The following is a 12,647-nucleotide window of genomic DNA, read 5'->3' on the forward strand; positions in this document are numbered from 1 at the left end:
TACAAATCTCCTTAGAGAAATGCAAGCCGCTAACCGAGTATTACAACATCTCGGAACACTAGGAAAAAGGTATTCTATTTAAAATAAAAGAAATAGAGATTTGGCACTAGAGGCATATACAAATGTTGATTATGTTGGGTCAATGGTTAACAAATGTCAGCCATCGGATACTACACATTTTTTATGTCAATTTGATGACATGTAGGAGCAAGAGAATGTGGTAGTACAGTCTAGTACAGAGGCAAAATTCCAAACAGCTCAAGGTATGTATGATAATAAGAAGATAAAGAAGAAGACTTGATGATCAAGTAGGATGGCCCAAGAAGACAATAGTATGATAATAAATCTGTGATTATTATAGCTCACAATCCAGTAATGAATCACATTAAAATTGACAAAGACTTCATCATGAAGAAACTAGTGAGTGAATTGATTTATAACTCTTGTGTATCTACACATTGACAACTTGTACATATAGTTACTAAAGGATTAAGTAGTTTAGCATTTCAAAGTATTGTATCTAAGTTGGGAATGATGAACACCCCCATTCACCAGCCTGAGAAGTGTGGAAAAACATGTATACCCTAAAAAATTAGACTTGAAATATTCCATTAATGATATGATCATGATTTCATAAATTATGCGACATGATAGCATAGTTAGTTTCCATAAAAAATTAGTTTTTCTAGAAAGAATCGTTATCAATCTATAAAAATGGGTCAAAATCTCATATATTGGATAAGTTTTGAATTACTACATATTTCAATTTCTGTTAGAACATTGGCGATGTTACCCTTTCACTTGCATTCAACTTGTCTACTAGATTTTATATTGAAATAGAATGTCTTACGGATTTTATCAAGTAAATGTGCATGTGAGTTCATTAGACTTGAAGTATTCCAGTCTGAGAAGTGTGGAAAAACATGTATACCCTAAAAAATTAGACTTGAAGTATTCCATAAATGATATGATCACGATTTCATAAATTATGTGACATGATAGTGTAGTTAGTTTCCATAAAAAATAGTTTTTCTAGAAAGTATTGTTATCAATCTATAAAAAAGGGTTAAAATCTCATATATTGGATAAGTTTTGAATTACTATAATTTTCAATTTCTGTTAAAGAACATTGGTGATGTTACCCGTTCACTTGCGTTCAATTTGTCTACTAGAATTTATATTGAAATAGAATATATCTTACGGATTTTATCAAGTAAATGTGTGTGTGAGTTCATTAGTTGTTTTGGAGTTCACAAGCAATTTGGTGTTAGAGTGTATACTAAAAGCCTAGCTTTTGGTATAAACATTTATCTAGAAATAAGAATCACATTGGTCAAATGTCTACATTTATGATAAATGTAGTTGTTCAATTAATTTATATTGTAGATAACATGGTGTGTGGTGTCACACACAGAAGATCATGTTATCAATACCTTATAAATTATAGTATGTTGTTTATTATAATTAGATAATAATATTTTTAAAATTTATAAAAGAAATTATTTTTTTAATCAAATCTTTGAGAGGTTTTAAAAAAAATATTAGTTTTAAATATTCTCTATAAGTTTATTAAGAAGATTTTTTTGATTGATATTTTAATTTGAGATAACTTTTATCCATGAAATATTTAATTTATAAATTATTAACAAAAATTATTAAATTTTATAAATGAAGTTTTAATTATTAAATTTGATTTTTTTAATTAAATAAAATTTTAATTTTAATTAAATTTTATTACGATTAGGGGGTCCTGAGCTCGTCTCAAAGAGTTTTCTGGTGGTGGGGCCTCAATGAACAAGTTGGTTCCCTATGTCGTTAAAGATCAAGTTCTCTATTAGTTATTTAATAAATACTATTGTGTTTTCAATTGTTCTTTTTTTCTTTCTGATTTTAAAAGTTATTTTGAAATTAAAGGTTTTTGGGTATAGATTAAGTTTTGGATCAAAAGTGTTAAGTTCCGCAGGCGATCCAAAATTTAATTTAAAAGAACACATGGTAGCTAGGAAAAAGTTCAGACCTTTGTACAAAAATTTTGTACAGTGAACCTCTAGGTTTTCCGAGTAGCAACCAACATTTGGAACATCTGACAAAGCTTTACATAATGATAATGCTAAGAAATACATCTGACACTCATTCCAATTATTCCTTTAAAGTAAGGGTATCATCAATCTTTAAACCACATATCCCTCAGCAAAAAAATATAACAGAATGATACAACGAGCATCTAGTTGAGACTACCTGAATACTCCTACTACACATGCATGTTTCCCTTTTCCTTACTAGTTATCCTATTAACTATATGTCATTGTTCACTCTCCATAGATTCCTTATAAAATTCTCATTCTACATAAGGCTACATACTTTATTCAATTGAGAATATTTGGTTGCACTTGTTTTGTTCATCAATAGTCCCCAAGGTATGAAATCTCTAATCAAGTTGAGCCCTTATCTTTACTGATGTGACAGACTACTTTTTTCTCCAGGTTATCTCTGTCAACTAATATAGAGGATGTTCTTTTTTATTCCTACATTATCATTTCTATGGATATTTCAACACTTTTAGTTGTTAAGGCTCTGCCATCACCTATTTTATGGGTTATATTGCCAAAGATGGCATAGTGAACATACTCCAGCACCTCATCGAAACTTTGCCATACCTTTCTCACTTGCTTTTTTCTGCGACCCCCCTCTGATTTGAATCTTATCATCACTCTCACAAAAGTACTCATAATTTATTTTGCATTCCCCCCTTTAATTTATTATCCTATGCTTAGCCACTCTGGCTTTCTACCTATCCTCAAAATTTATTCTTTGTAATGTTTTAGAGACTACCATGGTGCATATTGTTTACAGATGACATTGTTTTGATCAATGAGACAAGTAAATGAGTAAATGTTAAATCAAATCTTGGAGGAAGACATTGGAGGTTTTAGGCTTAATAAAGACAATATATGGAATTTAAGTTTAGTAATATTAGACGTAATAAGATAATTGTTAAGATAGAAAATGTCAAATTATCTATGATCGTTTTTGTAAAAAGATGAAGGGATTGATAATGATTCTTTGCATAAGATATACGCAAGATACTTGAAATGGAAAAGGGTATTAAGTGTTTTTGTGATCACAAGGTACATCTAAAGTTAAAAGGAAAAAGTTTTATAAAATCATGGTTAGACCTACTATGTTAGACAAGGTTGAGTGTTGAATTATGAAGTGAGTACACGAGTAGAAGATGAGAGTCGCAAAGATGGGAATGTTAAGGTTGATATGCGGGCATACGAGATAAGAAATGCGACCATTAGAGAGAAAGTCAATGTTGCACCTATTGAGAAAAAACCCTGAAAGACAAAAAAAAATGTATGTACATGAACTTAGACAACCAAAAAAATGCCCAGTTAGTCAATGTGAGACTATGACAAAAAACACATTAATCGAGGAAGAAAGAAACTAAAGAATACTTAGTTAGTAACAATAAAATAGAATAAAATTTATTTAAATACAGATGAGAATATAGTAAGGAATCGAACTCTATAGCGTAGGACGATCCATATAGCTGACCTTATTTAGTGAGACAAAGACTTAGTTATTATTGTTGTTGCAATGTCTTTAAGGCTCTCTCGATCCTGATTGGAGAACACTATGGTTGATGAAATGAATGCACTCCATTCCATCACTTAGAAATTAATACCCCTTCCCCTAAGAAATCAACTCTAGGGCACTAATAGATCTTCATAGGTAAGTGTACCTTAAATGGTTCTATAGATCGCCTCAAAGCTCATTTGGTGGCAAAAGAGTGCATAGATTTATGTAGTTGATTATCTAGATCACTTTCTTCAATAGCCAAAATAAGTTCTATTTGTATGTTTATATCCTTAGCAACTTTCCATTAGTCATTTCATTGACATTTATAGTAATCATTATGACAGATTATATGAAGCAACCGCTGGATTTGTTGCTCATGGGGAAATTAACCTTGCCTATAAACTAAAGTCATTGTGCAAACCAAAAGAATCTCCAAATCTATGGTTTGATATGTTTAACTCATCTCTCCTTCAGAATGGCATTAAAAAAAGTGTTATAAACCATTCATTCTTTTATTTTGTCTCTCAGTCGGAGAAGTGTATCATGGTGATTATTGATTGTGTATATACAAAACATTATCATTACTCATATCTTCATTTGCAATTCCAGACTATGGATATGTGGATCCTCAAATTCAAAAGAATAGATCCACATTTAATTGATGTACTAAATGATGCTTGAGATTGACATATTGAAATGCAGCCATATTGTAGGCCAAACCAATAATTCTAATATAAGATTTGTACAAAGATAGAGGATGTATTGGCTAATTTAAGGAAATACAAAACAACAACAACCACCACCAAATCTTATCCCACTAGGTGGGATCGACTATATAGATTCTTCTACGCCATTGGGCTCTATCCCCCCTACTATATCATCATCTCTACTTAAATAAACTTTATCTTGTTTTATTACTATTAACTAAGTCTTTTTTTGGTCTTCCACTTCCTCGTTTGATGTGCATATTTATCATAGTTTCACATCGCTTAACTGGAATATTTATTGGTCGTCTAAATACACATCCTTACCATCTTAAACGTGTCTCTAAGTGTTTTCCCTCAATAGATGCAACTCCGGTTTTTTCTCTAATGCTCTCATTTCTTCTTCTGTCCATCCTCGTATATCCACACATCCACCTTAACATCCTCATCTCTGCAACTTTTATCTTCTGCTCATGTACTTGAGTCATAGCCCAACATTCAACGTCATAGAACATAGCGGGTCTAACTGTCATTTTGTAAAACTTCCCTTTAAGTTTTTGGAGGTACTACGATCAAATAAAACACCCGACGCTCATCTTCATTTCAATCATTTGCTTGTATTTTATATAAGACATCTCTCTCAATTCCTCTATCGTTTTGTAAAAATAACTTTAAATAGTTAAAGCTCTCAGTTCCGGATAACTCGTCATCTCTATTTATTCCTTCAAGTATCTCATCTACGAAAACAATATCTACAAACAACATGCACTGTGGTGGAGTTCGTCCATGATTAGTATAAAAAGATATGGACTTAGAGTTGATCATGTATCCCTATCTTTATTGAAAATTCTTCAGTTAATCCACTTGAAGTCTTCACTCTGATCGTTATATCCTCATACATACCCTTAATTAATTCAATATATGATACGCTAACACCTCTCTTTTCTAGAATTCTTCATATAATTTCTAACTCTATTATAAGTTTTTTCTAAGTTTGAATACCATGTGTAGATCTTGTTTTTGCTCTCGATACTTTTCAATTAATTACATGAGAAGATGTATAGCTTCTATTGTCGACCTTCCCGACATGAACTCAAATTAATTTTCGATCACCGTGTCTCCTTCCTTAATCTTTTTTCTATTGCTCTTTCCCAAAGTTTCATGGTATGACTCATTATTTTAATTCCTCTATAGATTGTATAATTTTATACATCTCCCTTGTTCTTATATAAGGGAACTAAAGTACGTACCCTCTATTAATCAAACTTTTTGCATTTTAATATCATGTTAAATAATTTTGTAAGTCATTCAATACTTATTTTTCTAGGCGCTCCAAACCTATATGAGAATATCATCTGGTTCAACGATTTTTTCATTTTACATCCCATTGAAAGCTTGTTTACTTCTAAAGTTTAAATTCTACGATAAAAATTTAAGTTTCTATACTCATTTGATCTACTTAAATTACCTTAGTTAAGTTGGTCACTTAAACTTATTAAAAAATTGATGAAAATATCTCCACCACCGCTCTTTTATTTCTCCGTCATTTACTAGTACTTATTGCATTTATCTTTAATACATCTTATTTGGATAAGATCTCTGGTCTTCCTCTTTCTCATTTTAGTTATTATATAAATGCCTCTTTTTCCTTTTGTATCCAATTTTTAATATAACTGTTCAAAAGTATCATTCTTTACTTTATTCATTATTTTCTTAGTCTCTTTCATGACTATTGCATAATTTTTTAAATTTTTCTCATTCTTACAAATATATAATTCCTTGTAGGTTGTTCGTTTTTCCTTCATTCTCATATACTTTCTTGTTCCACCACCCAGATTCCTTACTTGGTGATGCATACCCCTTTGACTTACCAAGTACACTATTGGCTACTATTTTAAATTTTTATATCATCTTATTTCATATCGTATTAGAGTCACCATATATTTCCCCTAATGTTTGTACTCTCACCTTATCCTTAAATATATTTTATTTCTCATCCTTCAACTTTCACTGCTTATTCAGGAGTAGTATATATTTTTCTTCTATTAATACTATGATTGAGACGTATATCCAATACTAACCTATGTTGGGTGATTAAGCTTTCTCTAGGGATGACCTTGCAATCTTAATAAATCTTTCTATCTCTCTTCCTAAGGAAATACAGAAAAAATAAATTGACACCTCTTTATTAGTTTGATCTGTTCTCATCATTGAAAAGCAACTATAAGAATTCTACATTATCTTAAGAGTGCTCTAGAAAAAAATCCATTTGTTTCGTGACCAATGTTATTACAAGACCATAGGATACACAGATGTAGACGGGGTAGAATCTCTCATAGATAGAAATTTTATTTATAATTCTAATTATTGTGTTCGGAGTTAAACTTATCCTCGAAGAGCATGATGTATAAATTCTAGCAAGATTGAATTCAAAGAAACAATATAGCTTTACTCAAATAAAAGTAATTGAAATAATGGTCTTAGTAACATGCGAATTCATTTGAGTAAAACAACTTTTATAATTGAGGTAATTAATCTATTGAGATTATCACTTTCTTTATCAGTTCTAATGATCAATTAGCAAATTTATATTCTAAATAATTAAAAGGACCTAAGATTAATATCTTTATAACACGTTAGGTTTCTATAGTAAGGCAGTTTCAATCCATGTGTAAAAAATATAACTCTATGCAAGTTATAAGATTTCGAGCCTTACCAGTTGGCACGAAAATTTATCATTCTACAAACCGACTGACATGGCATTAAGCTCATAACCGCGAGGTCGCGGAGACCTCGCGAAGTCCCGACGATCGTTGTTTTTTATCCTTTTTTTTTTCTTTTTTTCCTTGTTCCATGTTTTTTTTATTATTTTTGCAAATAATTCTTTTTTGCCTATTAATTTATTTTTTGTCTATTAATTTTTTTTCATTCATCCATCCATAAAATAAAAAATATAACTTTATTCCTCCATCCATTTATAATTAACTCATGCGTCTAAGAGTAAAAAAAAGTTTCTTTATGGATAAAAGAAACATATTATTAGGACTCATAAAAATATTGGATATAATTTAATTTCTAACTTTATAAAATATACTACTACTAAAAAGGGACAACTCAATGCACTAAGCTCCCATCAATGTATGTGGGTCCCAAAAAAGGATCGGACCACATTAAGTCTATTGTATACAGTTTTACCTATACATTGCACAAGGTTGTTTCAACAATTCGAACTCATGACTGTAGCCAAGTGCACGAAACTCCCGCCAAAGGATTAAATCACATTGGGTTTCTTGTATGCAATTTGACCTTGCATTGCAAGAGCCATGACTTGAACCTGTGACCACAAGATCACACAGCAATAACTTTATCATTGCACCACAACTCCACTTCATAAAATATACTACTAATAATAATGAATTAAATTCTTTTATATATAAATTTAGTTTACTTTTAAATTGATCAAAATAAATTCAAATAAAATCTAATTTAAACCTACTTAATATGTCATATTTACTTAGTGAATTTCGATTAACCTTAAATTGACTTTTACTCCATAAGCATCAAACATTTTAAGAAATAATATCAAATCTAGCTCAATAGTAAGTAACTATTGCAATCAAATATTAATAAAAATACGTTTAATTAATATATTTTATATTGAAAAAGTACCAAACCGTATCGGAATGGCATGATATGGTACTGAAATAGTATTGTTCCAGTCATAAATCGAAACTCCAATATGACTCAAAATTTTAAACTTTAACTCTACAATGGTGTTATTGTAATACCATGGTTTCAAATCTATACCATGCCTAGCAAAATAGTAATATATGGTTATAGTAAATTATCGAAATTCAATAACACTTGGCATAAACAATGTCTCCTTCTAATGTTTATCTCTTTCCTCCTTCAACCTTCAATCTGTCACTCGCGCCATTTATCGAAATGTTAAACATCATATAGAAACAGTGTCATTCCAATTAAAGGCCAAAACTTTGTTATGACTCAATTAAACCTTGTGTAATACCATTATCAATAATATATATGTAAGGTATTAGAAGAATACCTAGACTTAATTAAAAATAATCCCCCAATCCTTGTTTAGGATTCTAGGATTGGTAACATAATTAGATTTGAGCTTGAGCCTCATGGGCCTTATATATCTCTATTGTCTTATACTCTCTTGACTTAATCTTCATCCCTCTAGATTCTAAGATGTCTTTGTTCATGCTCTCTTGTCTTATCCCTCTCTCTAAAACTCTACTTGAAGCTATTCAATCTTCTTGCTCTTGAATGTGAAATATGTTTGATAAACATAGTAGGTCCTTAAATAACATTTAAGGTCCTTCTCCAACAACATTCAAAAGTGGGGTTTTGCACCTCTACATTTAGTTAATTTGGATGTTTAGAGTTTAAGTTGACTCGATTTTACTTTTAGTTTAGTGTTTTGTTACCTTCAGCAATTATTTTCAAATGGTTAAACATTTTCTAGTGAAACTTCTTCAATATCTCTTCAATTTTTATGCTAAAATTAAAAATCAATTTCAATCTCTTTTAAATTTTTATGCAATGACAATACTAGAGTATGTTTTCAATCATTTTTTTATCTAGTAGTAGTGTTTTTAATGTCATAACCATTGGATAGCAGCTACAAGGATTGTATAATACCTTAAGAGTGCTATGGGGAAAGCTATTCATGATCAAATAGTGGGGTCCTCGAATAAAGTGGGGCCCTCTAGTAGGTAGGCTCTCTTATAAATAAAAGATCTACATTTAGCTATTATCCACTTAGAAGGTAAACTTGTTTCTTAGAGGAATAAGAAATTATAGCAATATTAGATGCAGAAACAGAATCAGGTCTTCACCTACATGTGAGCTCAGCTAGGATAAACAACTAATGATCAAACAGAATATGCCTCTGCGAAAATAATAAAATTATATCACGGCAATATACTATGCACGTAACTTTAAAATTTAATAAAATAAACCATATAGAAATTGATTGTCACTTATCATAAAGAAAGTGCAATTAAATGAGATCATCACTTTATTATTTAACATGTCCAATGTTTGATTAATGGACTTATTAACTAAATCTCTAAAACAACTTAGAGATTAGTGCCTGTGTAACAAGTTAAATTTTTATAATATATTCAAACTACCTTGAGAGGAATGTTATGGGTGTTATGAACCAATCGATGAATAGATAATTACAAGATATAATTATAGAAGCCTAGAAGAGTTGAATGTATATGCAACATTCAGCAATTGACTACCTAGTATTAAACTAAGTCCCCTTTACAAAAATGAATATAATTAATGAATATCCTCCATCTTTACATATGAAAGGACAATTGATGCACTCATTAATTAGGATATTATAAATTCCACTTTTAAATTTTAAGAACTTGTAAGATTTCATTTTTTTTAATAGTATTAAACTAAGTTTAAATCTTGTTTAGACGAAGATGTATTCAATTAGATAATTTGAGAGTAAGTTATTTGCTTCCAATTTAGGTCATGTTGGAGACTTCAAAAGAGATCCCAATCTATCATGTTTACTCATCTTCTGCTTAATAAAATATGATTTGGAGTTTAGGTTAAGTTTTCTTCCTGTTGTTGTATCAACAACTAAAGTACGAGGACCACTGAAAGTAGGTCTTTACCTCGATCAGATATATCATTATGGACCACTGAAAGTAGGTCTTTGCCTCGATCAAATATATCATTTTATGACTCATAAACATGGATATCCTCCACTAATAATCTGTAATGCATAACTTGACATCAACTAGCATATCTTCATATATTTCGCTAAAAAATGATGTGCATAAAAAAAAGGAAATGCATATCAAAAGGCACCAATAAACAGACAGATATAGGCCATAGCAACAAAATAGTGCACCAAGAACAATACAAAAAGATTTCCAGAAACATCCATGATGAGCATACTAAAGATTAAAAGATACACACAGTGAATTTGGGTACTGGATACTTGTATGTATCGACAAGTTCCATCATCAGATCCACCAAATTGGAAAAAGGGCTATCAAGAACCATTCCTGCAATGGATGGGTCTTCAGCTCCATACATCAAGCTGTAGAAAGATGCGTATTATCTGTAGTAAATATTCAAATCAAACAAGAAAATACATGACACAGTGTTCCAACATGAAGCACTGCAATCAATAGGCACCATTCGATGGAGTTTAAAAATTTATAAATTTAAATATTATGCAGAAGATTTGACAGAATCAATGGTCTTTGCAAGCATAGCAATTTGGACACATCTTTTGCACGTACTCGCATTTGTTTATGGCAAGTCACCATTACACTATATTACAAATGAATATTGTTTAAAATTTTGACATCATGTATGTTCAATCAAGTATAAATAAATGAGACACCAGAACCTGCAAGAAACTCAGCTTAAATTAAGAATATCCATGTCTTAGGACATGTACCTGCTAATTTACTCTGATATTAAAAAATAAACAGTATAAATTATCCATCTAACAATTTCAGATTTTTTGATAAGTGATCACTTAATTCAAATGGTCATCCATATGCCTCTGAAATATGGCTCAAGAAACTCATATAATAGTTCCAAATTTTAGTTTCGCTTTGTTGAATAATAAGTTTAAGTTGGAAGATGTTGATTGTGTACACATTCAGGTAACTAGCAAGATAGAACATGATTCTAGGTTTGAAATACACGAATACTAGTAATGATTTAAGAGTAATCCATACAGCTATTTGTTTACTAAAACAGCTTCACAATTTTCTGTTTCCCATTTTCATGTTCTAGAAAATTAAAACAAAATAGAACATTTTTATTTTTTAAACGGGGGATGATTGATCTTCCCCAAAGAAAGAAACAAAATATTATTATCAAAAGTATTGGCAAATGATCACTTGTCTATGGAAACAAAACTTAATTACAAGAAGAAAGAGCGATAAGACAGTAGCTGTGAAATAATTTTCCAGCCAAACTATAAAAGTACAACTATTTCAAGTCTTCCAAATAAGAGAGTAGTTTATTCTTAAATATTTAGAAGTATTACATCATAGCTCAAAGTGAAAAAAAAACCTGGAAACTGCACCCATTGAGCGTCCCCATAAACCAATACAAGAAACATTTCCATCGGTCCTCAAATAATCCACCACAGCCTTGAGATCATCTTTCTGGAAGGAAATTCCACACGTTTCTGACATTAGGCCAGACTAATGAACAGACCTATGCTCATCTCAATTCCAGTGAAGCTATCTAATAAATTAAATCTAATAGCTGAAAAGGGTTGGAAATAATATGGAATTGTGCTCATACTAAACATATCCACGGCTCTCTTACACTTCCTTCAATTTCAAGGTGATGAAATACAAAAATCTTTGCACATAAAAGTACGTCTTCCATGCAGAATTGCACATTATAGATTTATCGAAATGAATACTAACTGAAAAAGTCATCATATGACAAAAAAAAAATCAAGAGCGATTAAGGAGAGATTCAAAATTATCCAAATTTTCAATAGTAAAAACATTCGACAACTATAAAACCTACTCAAATCAAAATTGATGCAAGTTACCACATGGCTCTTTTGTAGATCTAGAAAATGTCATATCTAAGAATGGAGAAGGTGAAGGGCCTAGAAAACCAGAAACTAGAAATTTAGACTGTTTGTTTGCAATAACCTTCTTATTTTTCCTTTTAGGGTGAATTTGATTAAATTAATTGTTGGTATTCTGTGACATAGAACTTACTTCGTTCCATCCTAGTGTGACATGTTCGCCTTCAGAGAGTCCAGACCCTGAAAAGTCGAGTGTAAACACAGAGATGTTTGATGGAAGCAAAACAATAGCAGCTTCACTAGCATCAGCTCGGCAACCACTGTTGCAAGCAAAATTGCAATATGTAAGAACATTTATAACCTTGACGAGTCTACAATAGAATAAAAAAAGAAGTGCATAATTATTTGGATCCTTTGATAACTGAACCAGCCAGGGTGTCAGCAAAATCTCCCCAATGAAACTTTCAACTAAAAAATTTATGGGAAATTACAGTTTAGTCATCTAGTTTATTGTGGGAGAAAAGTTCATTTTCACTTTTCCATCAGTGTTTCGCCTTCCAGTTTGCTCATTAGTCATCTGTAATTTATCATGTCAACATCATCATTCATCACATCAAGCTGTGAACATTGTCACCACTCACCATAAACTTTTTAAAAGTAAAGTCAATTCTATGTAAGTGATCATAAGAATGTAACAACACAAAGTCTACATATACCAGACACCACAAACCACAATGGATATGTTGCTGGAAGCGCTTCCGTATCAGATAAAGAACCAAAGATTCTACAAAGCA

At 30.9% G+C, this 12,647-nt stretch overlaps 1 protein-coding gene across 1 annotated transcript in view; it reads right to left on the reverse strand.

Moving 5' to 3' along the window:
* Positions 1 to 12,647, reverse strand: part of LOC122010369 — a 60,120-nt gene that overhangs the window by 23,029 nt on the left and 24,444 nt on the right. The window contains exons 4-6 of the mRNA XM_042566877.1: positions 12,047 to 12,173; positions 11,376 to 11,470; positions 10,260 to 10,383 (exon numbers count right to left, since the gene is read on the reverse strand). Of these exons, the coding sequence (XP_042422811.1) occupies positions 10,260 to 10,383; positions 11,376 to 11,470; positions 12,047 to 12,173 (346 nt within the window). The remainder of the gene's footprint in view (positions 1 to 10,259; positions 10,384 to 11,375; positions 11,471 to 12,046; positions 12,174 to 12,647) is intronic.

This window comes from Zingiber officinale, chromosome 8A, assembly GCF_018446385.1.
Source record: "Zingiber officinale cultivar Zhangliang chromosome 8A, Zo_v1.1, whole genome shotgun sequence".
In the NCBI taxonomy this organism is placed as follows: Eukaryota; Viridiplantae; Streptophyta; class Magnoliopsida; order Zingiberales; family Zingiberaceae; genus Zingiber; species Zingiber officinale.